Source organism: Manis pentadactyla, chromosome 5, assembly GCF_030020395.1.
Source record: "Manis pentadactyla isolate mManPen7 chromosome 5, mManPen7.hap1, whole genome shotgun sequence".
Classification (NCBI taxonomy): Eukaryota; Metazoa; Chordata; class Mammalia; order Pholidota; family Manidae; genus Manis; species Manis pentadactyla.
The window spans coordinates 4,705,066-4,724,150 of NC_080023.1; the positions used below are offsets into that span (position 1 = coordinate 4,705,066).

Consider the following 19,085-nt stretch of genomic DNA (forward strand, 5'->3'; position numbering starts at 1 on the left):
GTAAAGGGGCCATCTGGGGGGGTCCGTGAGGCCCAGAGTTCCCTACCCAACAGGGGTCCGGCTGGAGAGTCCCTCAGACATGGCTCGCCGAGTGCCCAGGTGACACCCGGATGGACAGCAAGGACACAGTACCCCTTGAGGGGCTCCTGCCAGAAGGCCATACCTCGGTCCCACCGCCAGAAGCCCCAGCAAGCCCTGAGCGAGGGGGTCCCTTTTCAACACATCAGGGTCACAAGAAACAAGGGCAGATGGGGAACTGGCGCCCGTGAACAGCACCCAGCTGAGGGATGGCCCAGAGCAGCCTGGAAGGGGCCCTCAGCCCACTGACCACCTGCATTTGGAGATGAGACTGGCCTGCCCCCAACCCAGCCCACCAACTCCACCTGCTCTGGGGCCCCCACAGCCGGCCACCCTCCTGTCCCCCAGCACACCCGGGGGCTGTACTCAGAAAGGGCAATGCCCCCTGTGACCGTCCCTGGGGCAGGCTTGCCCCCAGCCAGCTGCGCTCCACAGCCCCTGTATAGCACTGCACACCAGCCTTCTGGCCTCCCGGCCCCCAGCTCCCCCACTCTCTGCCCCCCACGGCAAGAGCCAGACAGGGGTGGGCATGAGGCTTCGGGGTGCTGCAGTGGTGACGGCACGGTCTCCCCACATGACCCCCAGGTTGGGGAGAGGCCAGCCTCACCTCCACTGCCCTCTGTCCGCCTTTGCATGAGGGGCCTCAGACTGTGGCTCCGGTTTGGCTGCTCCGGGCTGGCATCATCCCACAGTCCGGTTTGTCAATCGTGCGCCTGCCCGCTGTCCTCTGCTGCTTTTCCATTTTCTAGCACAGAAAGGGCACCTGTTACTTCACGTCACGCCATTCACGTGTGACGCACACGGTCCTGAGGTAAGTCCCACACCGCGGACAGTGCAAGGTTTGATCAGAAATATTAACCAAGAGAAAGTGTGGACACATGAAGGACCAGGCCCTCATCTGCTCTGGAGCTGTCAGAGATCATAAGGAACTGACTTTTCCTGTTATATATAGTATATAGCCACTATATACTCAAAAAGTGCAATTCAAGGTACGTTAGCCAATTTGCATGCACTGAAAGGAGAAATATGTGACTTAAAGTGTACTTACCTGTGCCTGGGGGCCTGGAAGCTGTGCTACATCCTGAAGCCTGTGGAGACACACGAGATGGGGGCGTCAGCCACACATGCCACTGCAGAGACCCGCACCCCCGCCTCAGCAGTGGGGCCGTCCATTCGCTTCAAGTGACCACACAGAAAACGAGAATTGCTGAGGGTGAAGAACCAGGCCGACCATGGGAATGAGGCCTTGGTGGCAGTTTGGTTGAGCAACACCCAGGGTGGGGGGCACGGGGGGGCATGAGGCAGGTGGGGCTCCAGCGGGTGCTGCTGGTGGCCCAGCAGTCAGGAGAAGGGGTGGTTTCAGGGCTGACCCGGAGGGCGGCTGGGGCCCCACAAGGGCAGGGACGGCAAGCTCCATCACTCAAGGTCTGCGGCTGACGCAGCTTTCGCATCCTGACACCCTGTTAAGTGGACACAGGCATCTTGCCCAGGCCACTGGGTGAACATGCGCTGAGGGCCCCACAGGGGGTCCAAGCTGGGTTCTGGACACCACGGGCATAAGGACAGTTCTGGCGCACACGGACAACAGACAGAACAATAGCACAGAGTTTGTGTCGGGACCAGGAAGGGCCCTGGGGCCCCATGTGGGCCTCAGGGTCTCACTGGGCAGCCACCCAGGGAGCACGGGTCAGGGCTGTGGCCTCTGGAACGACTCGGGCATCTGCTCTGGGCAGTGGGAGCGGCAGGACCGCCCTCCAGGCTGCTCTGAGACCTCCCGGGCGGCCAGCAGGGTCTGCCTCACACCCACGGATAGGGCCGTGCCGGCTCCGAGCCCCCTCTGGCCTGCCCACCTCTCCTGGGTCTGCCGGGGGCCCTGAGTCTCCCTGCCCTCCAGGTGGAAAAGTGGGCAGCAGAGCTTGAGTGCAGCCCGCTCCCTTCCAGAGCCAAGCTCAGGGAGGCGCAAGGACCCTGAACACGCGGACGACCTTGGGATCCACACAGTGGCCGCGATGGTGGGACCTGGCCTGACAGGCATTTACAGGGGAGTCACATCAGACCCAGTTTCATCCTTGTCACGCTTCAGATATGTCCATAACTGCATTTTTAACTAACTAACCTTTGCAGTTCAATTAACTTGCACAGAAAGGAACAAAGGAAGGGAGGGAGGAAGGAGAAGGGTTGGTTCGGGAAGATGAGCAGGCGTGTCTGAGGCCAGCCTGTGCTGCTGAGGCAACGGGGCCCCTGCATGCACACCGTCCCACGCAGCGGCCGCGGAGCCCTTGAGATCCGGCAGGTGTGGCTGAGGAAGCTGCATATTCAACTTCATTTAATTTAAACTGTGGCTAGTTACACAGTTGCAGACTCTTGACATGAGTTCTCAGACATCAGTGAAGGAAAGACACAAATCCCCAGAGCCTATATTATAGCAGAGGAAGCCAGACAATAAGTAAGTAATAAATGCAGCAAAAAGACAAATTAATGAGGTGGCAAGTACTATAAATGAGAGCGGGGAGTCAGGGCACTGGTGGGGGAGCAGGGTAGCCACTGAACATTTCATTGAAAAGGTGACAGATGAGCAATAATAGAACATTAAAACAACTTTATGCCAATAAAGTTGAAAATTTATATAAAATTAATAAAGTCCCAGAAAACTAACTCACCAGAATTGAGGCAACAGAAATGGAAAACCTAGAAAGGTCTGCAACCATTCAGGAAGTGGATGGGACAGGGAGAGCCCCAGGCCTAGTGTTGAGGATGGTTTAGCGAGTGTCCCAGGGCCAAACAAGCCTCTGGGAGAGCCCAACAGAGTGCCCTCCGCCGGCTTCACGAAGCCGATGTGACACACGCCAGACCAGCGCCGGGAGGGAAATCGTCGGCCAGGCTCACAGGGCTCGTGCACACACTGAGCCGGGTCCAGCATGGAGGGGGTCATGCCTGGGAAACCAGCTTACCCGTAGAAGACAAGGGGGCTTACTACACATAAATAAATAAATAAATAAACAAACAAATAAATAAATATTTTATGGCAAAAGATAAAAGGTTAAGATCTTTCTTAAGATGCACAGAAATCAGTTGTTAAAATTCACATCCATTCATGACATAAAAAACTTAGCAAATTAAGGATAAAAGGAAACTTCTTACTGTTTATAGTTCATAATGCATGAGCAAAACCGAAAGTTTCTGTGATGACTGCCCTTGTACTGTTCACTATGTAACTTATTCATTATGTAAGAATTTGTTCTACATGTAAAAACTTGTTTGTTATGCCTCAGAAGATTGGAGACTGACAAAAATTAGGCTTGGGGTGGAATAATGATTGTGCATTGAGCATTGACTCCCCTATACAGAATTTTATTGTCGTTAACAACCATTTGATCAATAAATATGAGAGATGCCCTCACAAAAAAAAAAAAAAAAAAAGGACAGACTTCCAATGGTAAAATAAATTAGTAACCGGGATGTAATGTATAGCATAAGGAATATAGTCAAGATACTGTAACAGCTTGGTAGGGTGATAGCTGGAACCTAGAATTATGTATATAAATGTTCTACCACTGTGTTGTACACTTGAAACTCATGTAATGTAATACTGTGTGTCAACTACCCTTCAATAAAAAATAATTATTAAAAAAAAAAAAAAAAAAAAAAAAGATAAGAAAAAAAAAAAAAAAAAAAAAATTAAAAATAGAAATGCTGTATAACCTGGTAATCCCACTTCTGGAAATTTATCTGAAGAAAACAAAATCACTAATTTGTAAGGATATTTGCACTTTTGTGTTTATTGCAGCATTATTTATAATAGACAAGATATGGAAGCAACCTAATTGTCCATTGACAGATGAATGGATAAAGAAATTGTGGTATATATATACAATTGAATACTACTTGGCCATAAAAAAGAATGAAACCTTGGCATTTGTGACAATATAGATAGACTTAGAAGGTATTATGCTAAGTGGAATAAGTCAGAGAAAGACAAATACTATATGATTTCACTTTTATGTAGAATCTAAAAAAAACAAAACAAATGAACAAACAAAATGAGATAGATTCATAATCACAGAGAACAGACTAGTGGTTGCCATAGGGGAGGTGGTAGGGGCTGGTGAAATAGGTGAAAGGAATAAAGAGGTACAAACTTCCAATTATAAAATAAATTAGTCATGGAGAATCAAAGTACAGCATAGACAATATAATAAAATAAAAGTAATATAATATTGTTACAAAAGATATAAAAGGAGAATATGATAAAAGTCAATAATCATGTAATATCTTTGCATGTAGACAGATGGTAACCACACTTAATGTGATGAGTGTTTAGAATTGTATATAATAGCTGAATAACTATGTTGTACACCTGAAACCAATATAATATTGTTTATCAATTATATTTCAATTAAAAAAAAAGTAAGCTAAAAAAAAAAAAAAAAAAAAGGAAACTTCTTTAACCTAATAAAAGTACCCTGTTTAGAAAAGACAGTAGCACAAGTACCCAAAGGCCGAGCCTGGTGTTCACTGGGCTCTGCTCCTGACGGCCCCCACGGTGCCCCCCAGGGGACAGGAGGGTATTCCCAGCAGTGATGGAGATGGGAGGGAGCTCTGTGCTGCTAGGAGGAGGCCTGACACACAGACGGGGCCCAGTTCCCAGCATGCAGGGCCCAGACGAGCCCGGCGGGGCTGCAGGGGGTCTGACTGGACGGGGCCTTGGGCCAGGTCACCAACTGCACCAAAATACCGGCGAGCTTTCGTGTAAACTGTTCCTCCATAAAAAGTGTACTTTACAATTTTTAAAAACCACAACAAACATAATTCCAGTGGTGAAACTGGGAAAACAAAACACCAAACTCCTACTTTATTTAAACCACGCATCTTTCCCCACCGCGTCCCCAAATCATCAGTTTCAGTGGCTGGAGGCCAAATGTGAAGGCCACGACCCTGCAGCTTCAGCAGATGCCGGGGAGAAGGATGCGGAGGCCTCGGGTGGGGAAGGGTCGCAGGGCAGGAGGCAGGAGGGCGCTCGGCACTCGGGGGCCGCCCGCAGGGTCACTGGGTCACCAAGCACATGGTGGCATAACCAGAGTGCAAGGCGCTCACGTGCCCGTCCACACCTGCCATGGGGCCGCCATGTCCACTCTCATCCTGTCAGTGGCGGCTCTGGGGCTGAGGGCTCCCAGCATCGCATGGCCCCAAAGCCAAGGGACCTGCTGACGTCCTCCTAGAGAAAGTCTGCCCGCCCTGCTCACGCAGGAGAAAACCCGGAGAAGCATCCCCCTCACGAGGGGCACGGCCATCACCGGGCGGGTGCACACCCGGCCAGCCACGGAGCATGTCCCACTGAATCCCGGCACACCTGCCCCTGGAGCCGCACACAGGAACCTAGTAAGTCACCCGAACAGCCCCCACACCCACCCACGAGCCGCGAGGGTGCCCGCAGCAGTCGCATCGGGGACGCGTACCCAGCCAGGCCTGGGCGGGTCACACGGTCCATGGCCAGGGACCCCAGGTCTCCCGGGAAGCCCAGGAGGAGCAGTCTTTCCCCAGCCCAGCACTGACACATTTGAGTCTTGGCAACACCAACTCACTGAGTAAAATGTACCATAATTTCCTAATTTGCAGTAATTTAAGCAAAATTTAAATTTGGAAAAGAAACATACTAGAAACAGAACTTGGTACTGTGCTGATAATAATGCCTCATTCAGTCCAAGTCCTATGCAGCCCTGGAGCCCCTGATTGAAGGGGAGTCTGACAAGGCCCTGTCTTCACCGAAATACACTGGAAGGCCCACTCTCGGGCGGCCTATAACAGAGGGTCTGTGGCCACCGGGTCACACGTGGAAACCACCGAGCCCCTCAAAGCTGACCAAAGGCTACAGGCCACAGACCGGCCCCAAACGGCCCAGGGTAATTTCTCATTGCACATGACATGTACATATAAACAAAAGTTACAATTTTATCAAGACTAAAAGAATAATTTCTAAAAAAAATACAAAGCCAAAACTACTGGGACATTTCCCACAGTCCAGGTTGGCGCTCGTGAGTCGCTGCTCCCTCCTGGCCCAGGGGCACAGGGCTCTGCTCTCTAGCCCTGTTTCCCCCAACACGGTGCTGGCACCCATACGCCCAGTGTGGTGGCCAATGAGGATGGATGTGGCCGCAGGGCTGGATTCTACTCCTCCGGAGGCCCACCTGAAAAGCAACCCGAGAGGCCCGTGGTGGGACCTGGCTGGCGACAGTCCCCACAGCCTTAACCCCCCAAAGGCGAGGCATGGTTCACTGCACAGACAACAGGCAGCGTGCTTACAGGCGCTCTGCTTTTGCTCTGGGGTCTGGCATGTGCTGTGTGCCAGGCAGAGGCAGCCTCTGACCAGCCGACACCCCCAGGATGCTGGGCCCTGCACTGCAAGCTCCCCTGGGTGCCAATGCGTCCCACATTGTTGCCCCAGCTCAGGCTGGGGACTCAGGGTACTCGGGAGCTGGGCCCGGCTCCCCAGACCTTGGCCCGCACCTTTCCTTTGCCGATTCTGAGACACACACAGCCACCGGTGTAAGGAGTCCAGAACGCCCCGATTGGAAACGCCCCACACCCGGCTGTCATGCTGCAGACCCACTCTGACCAGAGCCCTCTTCTCGCCCGTCACCCCGGGCACTCCTGGTGTTGCTGTCCGATGCCCTTGGCCTGCCTGACATGACCCAGCCCCTGCTGGCCCCTGGGTCTCGGCCCTGCAGCTCTTCTACAGAACCTGCCCAACGAGCTTGTCTCCAACCTGTGCTTTCCCGTGGACTCGAAGAGGGCCAGAGGCCTGGCCCTCCACAGGCACCCTGACGTGGCCCCCCGGCCTGCCTGCCACCCCTGCCTGGCCTCGTGAGCCCTGTGCTCACACAGCAGCTACGGGGCCTACTCCTCCTCCCTGGGGGAAGGCGGCAGCTGCCTCCTCCTCTGGTCTGCCCATGGACAGGCACACCATCCTCCTGCTGTGCAAGGGCTCTGACCTGCCAGCAAGGCTTCCTTGTTCCAGAACCTTCCAACCTCTGTCCTCTCCGTGAACATGAACAGCTCCAGCCCAGCCCTGCAGATCTCAGTCCTGAACCTCTCTGGTGCAGCCCCGCCACGGCGGCCACAGCAGTTCAGGCCCTCCACCTGCTCTGCCTGGAAACTTCCAGAGGGCGTGGGTGATGTGTCTCTTCACACCTTTTGGGTGCACGCTCAACACCAGGGGCACTCTCTGGAGCCAAGAGGCCCTTCCTTGCTGTCTATTCAGCTCAAACCAGCCCCTGAATCAGCCTCCTCAGCCACAAACACCTCCTGCAGGTCACTAGGCTGCCCAGGCTGCCCTCCCCTGACCCCGTGAGCACTGTTTAGAGAGTACTTTCCTGCCTCCCCAAAGTACACCTACCTCACCCATCATTACCCTTTAGACAAACACACTGGGTGTTGCAGTAAAACAGTAATACACATGTTTGTTAAACAGTTCGGAAAGTAAAGACTGATAATCAGGAAAACCCCTACACCCTTGTCGTCCCAAGCTAACTGCCGTTCTCAGTGTAACGGTGTGTGTGAGCCCACGGGTACTTCCAAATGCTGCAGGCACCCTCGTTTTTCACTGAGGCACTGTGCTCACTGAATGCAGTGCACACAGCATGGTTTCCCTACCTAATAAGCTGCCATGGGCATCTGCCCACCCCCCCACAGCAACCAGGCTCCCGGGCTCGGGGCCTCGGATCGTGGCCAGTCATGGGGGTTACATCCCTACCCACAGACACAGCGCAGAGGCAGTTCCGTGGCAAGCGGGCCCCTGCTGGCCATGCCCTTAGCAGGGCCGGCCCCAACCTCCCACCCTTGCCCTCCACCTGCAGCCCAGACCCTCAGGCCCCTTCCTCACGCAGGCACATGCCAAGCTCCTCATCTTCTTTTGTTAACCATGTCTTACAAGCACCTTAAAACTTTCTACTTATTTTTGAATTAGTTTTGCTAAGTTATATTTTTCTGGAAGATGGTTCATCAAATTTATTGGCACAAAACTGTCCATAATCTCTTGTAAACTTATTAAACAGCGTCACTTACGAATATTGGACAAATGACGAACTGCACGTGATTCAAAGCTGTGCCGGCCCCCGTGGAGAAGCCAGGACGAGGCCGCCGGGGCCCTGCAGACCTGGCGCGCTCGGGATGCTCTGCAAATGGGCTCACGCAGGACATGCCGTCTGGTTCCTTTTGCTCAGCCTGCTGTGAGATGTGCCACACTCCGCGTGCACAGACAGAGCATCCTTCTTATCCAGAGCGGCGGCTGCCGTAGCTTTGCCAGTCTGCTCGACCACCGCAGACGGGCTCTGGGCCATTTCCTTTGGCGCTGCCAGAATGGGGCTGCTGTGACTGTTCATGGTCCTTGTGTGGACAGATGCTCTGGATTAAATGCCCAAGGGGGCGGTCACATGCTTGTAGGTCAACCATGTAAGAAACTGCCAACCTGCCCTTTCCCCAGCCACAACTGAGCTCTGGCTGCCCCACAGGGTCATCCTTCCTTCCTGCCTGCCTCCCAAACATCCTCCCTAGGCCTGCCCTTCCTCCCCAGCGCCATATCCTTTGGGGCCTCAGTGCCCACGACCACTCCCTGGATGACGCCACGGCTCCCTCTGGACAGCAGTCCACCAGGGCAGAGCCCCCATGCCCACTCCTGCCACCAGTACCCCTCCGGACAGATCTGAGCAACATTCAGAAAAGCAAGTCAGACCCTCAAAGGGATCCTGACTCCTGATGAGCCATGTTCACTTTCTATGCTCCAGCCCCACCCACGGCAGTGCTGTCCACGTAATGACCTGTCCATGTCAGGGCTCCACCCACATCAGCCTGTCCACGTAATGACCTGTCCACGTCAGGGATCCGCCCATGTCAGCCTGTCCACGTAATGACCTGCCTCGTCAGGGCTCCACCCACACCAGCCTGTCCACGTAATGACCTGTTCATGTCAGGGCTCCGCCCACATCAGCCTATCCACGTAATGACCTGTCCATGTCAGGGCTCCGCCCACGTCAGCCTGTCCACATAGTGACCTGTTCATGTCAGGGCTCCGCCCACATCAGCCTATCCACGTAATGACCTGTCCATGTCAGGGCTCCGCCCACGTCAGCCTGTCCATGTAATGACCTGTCCACGTCAGGGCTCTGCCCACATCAGCCTGTCTACATAATGACCTGTCCATGTCAGGGCTCCACCCACATCAGCCTGTCCACATAGTGACCTGTCCACGTCAGGGCTCTGTCCATGTCAAGCTCCATTCCAGGGCCTGTCCAGGTCATGACCATCCATGTCAGGCTTCCTCCAGTCAGCTCTGTCCACGTCAGATCGTGCCCTTCTCAGCTGTGTGTGAGCAGCTCCCACTGGCCTGGGCCTCCATCCTCAGCAGGGCAGGAAGGCTCCTGGGCAGCCACTGGAGACCCCTGAGCCTCTGGACTGAAACCTGCCGCTGCTGTGCCCCCTGTGCCTCTGTCACCTTCCTCAGGGAGCTGTGCCCCGTCTGCTGCCCCCACCAGCGGGACTGAGGCTGTGTCCTCACACGAGGCTGGCCATGTCCAGCAGAGCGCCCACCCCACCACCGATGCTCAGGAGGTAAACGCTGTTCTGCCAGAGAGGTTTCTGCCCTTGTCCGAGTATCCCAGGAACTGTGACGACTCATTTTCACATAAAACCCACCAAACTGCTGAACTCTGCCCACGCCCATGCCCTTCCACAGACCAGCCTGCTGCAACCTGGGATACTGACGTCCCGGCCACTCCTCCCCACCCAAAGCTGAGCGAGGTGCCTCCGTGCCCCCACTCATCTCTGCCTCTTGCACCTCCCGGAGCCTGTGTGAGGCCATGGCAGCACCGGAGGCCAGCAGGTGCACGAGAGGCCTGCCCTTTCTGCCTGGTCCACCGTGGCCTTTTCTCTATAGGCTTCCTGAGCCCACAGCCCTGCCACCTGGACCCCTGCCCCTCACCACTCTCCCCATGGCACAGCTTTCATCCTCAAGCTGTCGGTACAAATGTGCAGGCAACTTGGTGACCAGAGACACAGTGATCACAGTGGGATGGAGGCACGTGGCTCAGCAGCACTGCAGCCCCACATCATGGGCAGCCCACTGCCACACTGAGCCCTTGTAGGCACATCCTGTGGTCCAGCCACACTAGCCCCTGCAGCCTCCCACCTGCATGCTGATCCCTCCAGATCACACTTCCTGGACCCAAATCCAGACACCAGCCCTCACACTGCGCCTGGACACAGCTGTCTCCTTCACCCTGACACCCCACCTGTGTGGCAGCTTCTCACCTGGGAGCAGCTCAAGTGCCATCCCGGCTCCCTGCTCCCCTGGGCCCAGAAGCTCTGAGCCAGCCCCACTCCAGCAGCTGTGGGCCTGCTAGTCTCGAATGTCCCAGGGGCATGCCCGCCTCTGGCCCTCGCACTCACGTGCTGCCTGCTGCAACAGTCTATCAGACGGCCACATGGCTCCTCACCTCCATCAAGCCTTCTCTCAAAAGTCACCTCCCCAGCAACGCCTTCTGCAACCACCTTGTTTATAACTGCATGCACACATGTGTGCACAGACACACACAACTCCAAGACAACCCCTGAACTGGTAATGTAGGTATCTTGTCAGCGCCCATCTCCCCACATGACAAGTGAGCAATATTATAGGTTCAACAGAGAAGCTATGTAACACGGTTAAGAAATCTTCCCAGAGGAGGATGAGAAATGTGAGGGAACAGGTCCTACAATTAACTAGCAGGTATTTCAAAAAATCAGAAAACTGAGAGAAAGAGCTTTCGAACACTTTGATCTGTTCCCTCTGAAGCAGGACATCAGTTTACCAGGGAAGGTGTCTACTGGGTCATCCTTTGCGCTTGCCTGTGGCAAGTTACTGATCTGGAAAAACTTACTCGAGCATTCCGTAACTGGACGCATCAGCCACAATGGCCCAATGCCCAACCATGGCACGTGCAGGTGACCCACGTCCAACCATGCCCCTTCAGTCTCTACACTGAAGTACAAGAAGGGCCGCAGAGGCTCCTGGGAAGAGGTCCCGCACAGAAGGGCAGTCAGAGGGCACCAGGCTTCTTGTCAGCAACCATGAATTCTCAGTCTCCCGGAGTTCTGCAGGACTGACTAGCAGAATCCTACATCCAACCAGCCCACCAGCCAAGCACGAGCAGAAGCCACGGTGTGTCCAGGCATCCCAGGAAACGCGCTCGCTCATTCAGTACGTGCCAGGAGGTGTGCTCACACATCACCGCAGGCCTGCACTCACACGCTCCTGGTCCAGCCAGCGACAAGATGTGACACATTCATCAGCCAAGGGATGAGGGCCTCAAGAGGCGGCGAGCCCGGACGGCAGAGGGCAGAAGGCTGCTCAGGCAGCAGGTGCAAGTGCACTCAAGGGACGTCTGAGCTCTGACCGGGGGAAGTGCACCCACGGAGGGTCGGGAACAGCAGGCACCCACCAGCCTGGAGAACCAGGCATGGAGAGGGGATGTGGATGGGGACGGGGACCTGGGCTGACACCATCCTGAGAATCTGGAGCAGACATGGTAACACTAGGCAAAGTGAGGAAAAGGGGGAGGCGAGACTGGAATGTAGCTGTGTACAGACAATATTTACACACCACATCGATTTTTACCTCTCAGATTCAACCTCTGGAGAAGCTTGAAACACGCACAGTGAAAGGGGCTGTCAGACCTCAAGATTCTACTGGGGGTGGCTGATGAGGCTGCTCAGCTGCAGACACGTGCCCTGTCATTAAAAAGGTGGGCTCACGGTGGAAACGACAGCCCCAGAGAGCAAAGCTGGGAGCCAACAGGTCCCAAGATGCAAACCTAGTCAGGACTCTAGTATGGGTTTCAGAACTGAGCTGGACCCTGTCACCTCCCCTTCCAACTGGACGGCTACACCTGCTGCCCTGGGCCTGTCCTGCTGTCCTAGGGTCTCAGGTGCTGAGGAACCGCACCAACCTACAGGACCACATCAGATGACGGAGAACCACTGGACGGGAGCTAATGCAGTTTAGGTGAGAGTCAGGACTTGAGCTGATGCTGCGGTGAGGCCCTGGGGAGCGTCAGAACGGAAAGGTATGTGCTGCATTTGAGGGGATGTGAATTTGGGGGGCCAGACAGACTGTGGCAGGCAGCTTTCAGAGGTGGCCCCAAGATTCAGGCCCTGGTGTGCACATACCTCCTCCCTTATTGGCCTAGGTGCTGGTGCAAAGGGATTTCTGAGGATGTAACTAAGGTCCCGGATCAGCTAGCCTTAGACTAGGGCTGGTACACAATGGCCTGACCGAGTTGCATGGCCTTTCAAGGCAGAGTTCTCTCAGATGTTGGCACTGGAACAGGTCAGAGGGATGAACTCTGTGGCCTGGCAGAAAGCAAGGAGCGTGTCAACTGCCCACCGCCCTCGGGCAGGGACTCAAAGGTCTCTCGGAGCTGAGGGCAGTCCCCAGATATCAGCTGGCAAAAAGCAGGACCCCAGGGCTACAACCACAGCATATGGATTCTACCAACAGCCAGTGGGTCAGAGAGGACCCGGCCCCAGATGAGAGGCTGGCCAACATGTGACTGCAGCCTCGGAGGCCCTGAGCAGAGAAGCCAGGCACACCGGACTTCCGACCTGTGGACCTGTGACAATCGGGCACCCTTTTAAGCCACCCAGTTTGCAGCAGTTTGTTTTGCAGCAGTAGAAAATGAGCATGACGGCATTCGGAGAAATGGAGTTACTGAAGGAGGTGGCTCCCCAAGCATGTGAAGTAGAGTCGCCAACTCCACAAACATTGTCCGCCCCATTCTACAGGCCGGGAGCAGGTTCACACACAAGCGCAGGAGCTGCAGCCCAAATTCAGAGTTGAGGTCCTCACTCCACGTTCACACAGAGAGCCTCGGGGAGGTGATCAGGTTTGGATCCAAAAGGGTGAAGCCCTGTGATGGGATCAGTGCCCTTGGAGAAGAGACAGCACAGCACAGGGATTCCCCTCAATCTCTTGCGAGGCAGCGAGTCCCCACCAGGGCCGAATCACGGGCGCCTCGTCTTGAACGTCAGCCTCCATGACCGTGAGAGGCTGCCTGCTGCTTAAGCACATGTCTGGGATATCCTGTTACGGCAGCCGAGCTGACTGAGAACCCTCCTGATGCCCATCTTCATGAGGCAGCTTCTGAGAAAGGCCAGGGAGCGCCAAGGCCTCCAGCCACCCGTTCTGCAGTAGGGATGGCGGCCACTGTGCATGAAGGTGTTACCTGACAGCAGGAGTCGATTTCCATGAACTATTTCAAACATTCTACCCACTAAGCCTTTTGCAAAGTCTGCTAAGAGCACCAAGGCTGACTAGAGTGGGACTCACCCTGTGCGCCTGTGGGAACAGAGGAAATGGCGCGGAGGACACTGCCACATCAGAAATGGGTGTGCCGTCCTCTGAGAGAGGGTCTCCCCAGCACGAGGGTGCTCCTTCTGGCCATGCTGGGACTCTGGGTCTCTCTGGACTGCTTCGCTTCCTGGTGGTGGACGGGCCATGAGGGGTGGGCCAGCAGTGCTGAGTGGCGCCTAACTTGGCAGCGTGACCCCGATGGTGCTCAGCCACTCCTCTGAGGCTGACCATGCCTCTGCTTCACTCCCTTTAGTCTGCAGAGTACCCAGAGGACAACAGGCAAAGGTGGGTGACACCACAGTGAAGCACCAGCAAATCCAGGGGCAACCGGCGGCCTGGAGAAGGTGGAGGGGAAGTGGGGGGCCCGAAACAAACAGGTGCGAGGGGGGCCCACCCGGGTCTGCCCAAGGGGAAAACACCAGGGCTCCCGCTCTGGTGACACGGGGACCTGAACACGACGGAAACGGCTGGCATGTGACACCAGCACCTGCTTGGGGCAACGACGGGGCCCTGCTGCTCATGAAACTAGGCAGGCTGTCTCGGCTACGTTAGCCAACCCAAGAGCAGCACACACACGTGTTCAGGAGAAGCAGCGAAGCTGGTAAGACACAAGCCACAGTCAGGGGACACGTGGGGGCACTCGCCGGGCCACTCGTTCAGTCTCTCCCCATTGTGTTTTCCCAAATGAAAATGTGGGTACAAAGATAAGACGCAATCATCTGAAATAAAAAAAGAAGAAAGGCTACCTTCTCTGGGCCTCACTCTGTGACGGTGCCCTGTGCCTGCCTTTCCTCGCCAGGCGTCCTGGGCAGCCCTAGGAGCTGAGCGCACACAGCACCTTCCGAGCAGGGCCACAAAGCTGTCGGTGACATCAGCTTCCCATCAGCTTTGGTGAGCACCTACCACCAGGCAGGCCCTACTGAGAACCAGGAGATGTAGCGGCCAATGGGCCCCCACCACACCAGAGGGCTTCCACAAGACTACCAGAGTGCATGGGGCCCTGCATGCCCCACAGGTCAGCATGGGCCTTCGAGGAGGCCTGCAGATAACTTCCCACTGTCTACGTATTTCTTGCTAAACACGTGCAATTTACTGTTAATGTACCCAAAGTCCAGCAAATACTGATGCATTTACAAGAAAAATCCAATTAACCTCCACTCTCTAAATTCACCTAAATATTAGAAGTTCTCTTCAAAAAAACCAATCAAACTAACTACCTGTTTTTAAGGACTTTATTTCTAGTGGGTTTCAGTTGTTCTCAAGGACAGCGGCTTAATTCCATGGGAAATTCTGAAACTGCATCCATACGATGCTCACACCTCAACCTCCCACCACGTTGAGTGTTTACTGTTCTGTCATGTTGGCCTTCCTATAGTTCAGTTCTGCAGGAAGAAACATAGATCAGAAAAGATAGTCTTGTTATTTTTAAAGGCCTCACTTTTTAAAATCTGATGATAAACAATCAACTCGTAGAACTTAAGAAGAATAGCTCCATTTTTTAAAGCACCATGAATTGTGCTAAATATCTGCAATATTAAAAATACCAAAAGGGTAACAAAACTGTCCCAAAACCTCAACAAACTTCCACAGTAAAAGAAAATTAATTTTAACTTCATATCTGATTCTGACCAATAACCAAATAATTCTCCACATGAGTAACAAATCCATTAACAGGGGGAAGCATAACAGTATAAACAAACACACTTTGCCTTATAATCCAAATCAAACAACACAAGTAAATTAATTCCAATCACTGGCAAAGGGCCCGGCTGCTCACGAGCAGGAATCTGGGCAGGTACAGAGAGTAGGGTAGCAGGAGAGGCTGTGCCCCTCCACACGGGGCTCCTGGGACAGGACCCTGCTTCCCCTGTGGGCCCTGGGTGGGTGCCCTTTGCAGCCCGATGCTGCAGTCCAGCCCAGCGCCCCAGAAAGAAGTGTGGCATCCGAGTCCAGGGGCTCCAGACTGGAAGCTGCAGGCCCTGGGCCCTGGTGCCCTTGTGGAGATTCCTGGAGTATTGCTTCCTTACAAGGGCCAAACATCCAAAACATCTCCGGATCTTACATCTTAGAACTTCTTACAAGGTCAGTTTATAACTTCTGGAGCAAATTCGCTGGCAGTAATAAAATGATGCTCTGGAAACTGAAGTCACAGCCCTTAAGCTACGGAAGAATTCCATGTCACTGACACACACCACCAGCTAACCCTGCAGTGGCCGGGGGTGGGAGGGGGTGCTTTTGGTTTGACCCAGGTGTTCTAAATGACAAGCTAATTCCCAGGAACCTTTCCTATCTGTGATCTGCCTCTCCTCCTGTGTAAGCTCCAAGTATCACAATGGTTTCCGTCATTATGGCGACATCGGAGGAATGTATACAACCACAAAGACAGCCCAATGGTCACAGCCTTGTCTTGAACCAACGACGGTCTCTGCCCTTCTTGGGTACAGGCCCCTACGGGCCCCAATCTGATAAACACCAGCTTTCAGGTGGCTTGCAGGGCCCTGCCCCTCACAGGGTGCACACCCTGGTAGAGTTCCTCCCCCTCAAGTGTGGGCTGGGCCTGGCGACTAGGTTTTAACAAACAGAATATGGCAAAAGGGATGGGATATCACTGCCAAGAGGAGATCACAAGGACTGTGGCCTCTTGCTCACTCTTGTTTTGGCGATGGCTCCCTCTGAGATGCCCTTTGGAGAACCCTGCCTGGAAAGAACGTAAGTGCAGCCAGCAGCTGCATGAGCAAGCCTCAAGTGGACCTCCCTACCCCCAGGCAGGCCTTCAGAGAAGACCACAGCCCCAGCTGGCACCCTGGCTGCATCTGTGTGACCCTGAGTCAGAGGACCCAGCCATGCTGTGCCCAGATTCCCGACCCACTGTAACGGTGGGACAACACAATTGATGTTGTTTCAAGACACTACGTTTTGGGTAGTTTTGTTGGACAGCAATATATAAATAAAACAACCACCCGCACTGTCACACTGTTAAAAACCGAAAAATGGAAAAAGAGCCTAAGAAAACCTGAAGGCCCAGTCTTCTGCAAGTCTTCTCCAAAACTTCACAAGGCAAATTAAGTTTTAAAAGAAGTAAAGCATATGTTTAAAAAAAATCAGAAGTTAAGCACTGAATAAGAAGGTCCCAAGTATGGTTACATTTGGCAAGTTTCTAAGCTAGACTATTCAAGGACACCATTCAGTTAAGATAAGGCCCTATGAAATGTTCAACTGAAAATCTAAAGTGTTTTTCTCCTCAGTAACCGAGAACTGAAGCTGCAGCACAAAGTGAAACACTGAACAGTCCAGTTCAAGTATCTCTTGTGGGAGTGTGCACAGCTCAGGGTTTTAGATCCATGCCTCTTCCTACCTACTACCCACCTCGGATAAGCCTGCAAGCCTGAGGCAAGCCGGTGGTCCCCAGAGGATCCCCTCCTGTCATTCATGCCTCCACGTGCTCACTCATTCACCCAGTGCATATGAGCAGCACACATGCACCCTGACCTCGTGCGGGGCACCGGTTCTGGGACCCAAGCTGAGCAGGGCCCCGCCCTGGGCTTTCCATTCTCTCAGACCCTCCAAACAAACACGGGACACGCCCGGAGGACGCACTCTGCAGCCATGCCCCAGAGAGCAGCATGCAGCACACCCTACTTTTTCATCAGCACTTGCAAATTTCAGGAAAGCAAGGCAGGTTCTAGATGAAAGTCTGACTCAGAGGTTTCAGAGAGGCAAAGGCCCCGTCCTGAAGCTTTCCTGGTGGAGAAAGGCTGGATTCACTCACCGGACACTCCCTCCCCAACTTTCCTGCACTGGGCCCACTGCCCCAAAATCACTTCCTGAAGCCCACACTCCCAGCTGGGACCCCACCCATCCTGGAACCCCCTGGACACTGAGAACACCTCTAGATTCAGGATGGAGGGTACACACACACGACCTTGAGAATGGGGCTCATTTGGTGACCATCAGCGGGAGAGGGAGGGCAGGAGTGCTTGGAGGGGCTGACCCTGACCACAGGGACAGCAGGCAAGGACAGGAGCCCTGGGTGGGAGCTGGGAGAGCAAGGTGGGATACAGCTTTCTGGGTGTGGGGCTGGCCTAGGTATGGAGCCAGTGTGGACTGGGGGGTCCTGTGAGAGCTAGGAAGATGAGCCCCTAACTCTGCCTTGCAACTGCCCCCAGGGCCTGGCAGGGCAGAACCTGCTGCAGGTTGGATCTGTGGGGCCAGCCCACCTGATGTCAGGGTGCTAAGGGGCCTCATGGAAAGGGAGGGGTGTGCACCTGTGGGCCTGGGTGACCAGGATCCCTGAGGCCCGAGAGCCCCAGGTCCAGTTGAGTGGGCTGGGCAGGTCTGGGGCTCTGGCTTGTGGTCCCAGCTCTCCCTACATCCTCCTCGTGGGATTGGGGTGCTTCTCAGTGGTTTGGTCACTGGCCTCCCAGGGAGCCTAGTCTCCTTCATTGTCCTGCCCCAGAATCCCGACTCCGCTTAGTGACCTCTCTGGGGCCCTGGTCATTCATGAGCCTGTCACATGGTATGAGACCCCCTCATGGCACAGTCCCAGGGTTCCAGCCTCCGGGAGAGGAGGGGTTGTCTCAGGTCCCAGAAGCACTCACAAGACTGTTCCAGGATCCCGGGCCTCTTTGGAGCCAGTCTGGGAGTCCTAGTCCTCTCAAGTGGGCTTAGCCCAGAGTCCTGACCTCTCCATGGGCCTGTCCCGGGGTGCGGGCCCTCCTCACTGACCCATCTCAGTGTCCCAGCCCTTCCCAGCTCCTGCCCTGCCTGAGGGTCCCAGCCCTCCTTGGTGACCCATCCCAACGTCCCAGCCCTACGCCGGGCCTGCCCGTTCCTAGGCTACTGGCCCCCCTCAGTGCCCTGTCCAGAATCCAGCCCTCCCAGTCCCCTGCCCTTAGAGTCCCAGCCCTCCTTGGTGACCCGTACCAGGGTTGGACCCTCGATGACCCATCCTGGTTGGACTGTCCTCGGTGACCCGTCTCAGGGTCCGGCTTCCCGGTCCCTGTGCGCTGGGTGCCGGGGGCAGCCTCCTGGGCCTGCCGGGCGGTGTTGGGACCCCACGGGCCGGGCCGACGGGGGTGCAGGGGCGCGGGCCGGGTTCGAGCCTTCCGGGCCGGACTCGGGCCGAGGCCGCGGCCTGAGGAGCGGGCGCCGCAGGCCGGGCCGGGCGGGGCGCGGATCACTGACCTGAGGGCTCGGCTGCGAGCGAGCTGGACGCGCCGGGCACCGTCGGGCTTACGGGGACGCCGCTCCCTCCGGGTCCCCCCCAGGAGCAGGAGAAAAAAGCCGTCTGGAGTTTAAAACAAAGAGGCGGAAATGCCCGAGCGGAGCCGATCTGCGAGTCGGGGGCGCCGCGCTCGGAGCATGCGCGCCGCGCTGCCGGGCTCCCACCCCGAGGCCGGGGTGTGGGCGGGGCCGGAGGGGCGGGGCCCCTGTGCGGGGGGCGGGGTCAGAGAGCGCAGGCGCGTCTAGGCAGAACTCCGCTCAGGGACACGGAGGAGGCCGGGGGCGGGGCCTTTGTGGGGCGTGGCCAGACAATGTGGGTGGGGACATGAGGGGCGTGGTCAGAGAAACAGGCTGGTCCGGGCGTAACAGGCTGGGCGCGTGTGAATCGCGAGGGTTTGGGAGG

General features: G+C 55.2%; 1 protein-coding gene across 6 annotated transcripts in view; it reads right to left on the bottom strand.

Annotated features, from left to right (window-relative positions):
- Positions 1–18,828, bottom strand: part of PCGF3 (polycomb group ring finger 3) — a 63,979-nt gene extending 45,151 nt beyond the window's left edge. For 2 of the 6 annotated variants that reach the window (XR_005031954.2, XM_036921187.2), the window contains exons 1-3: positions 18,644–18,823; positions 1,127–1,166; positions 686–823 (exon numbers count right to left, since the gene is read on the bottom strand). Coding sequence is in view for 4 of the 6 variants with exons in the window: in XM_036921187.2 (XP_036777082.2) it covers positions 686–713 (28 nt within the window). In the remaining 2 variants the exon portion in view is untranslated. The other 4 variants (XM_036921189.2, XM_036921191.2, XM_036921192.2 and 1 more) reach the window with 3 other exon arrangements.
- Positions 18,829–19,085: the final 257 nt, after the last annotated feature.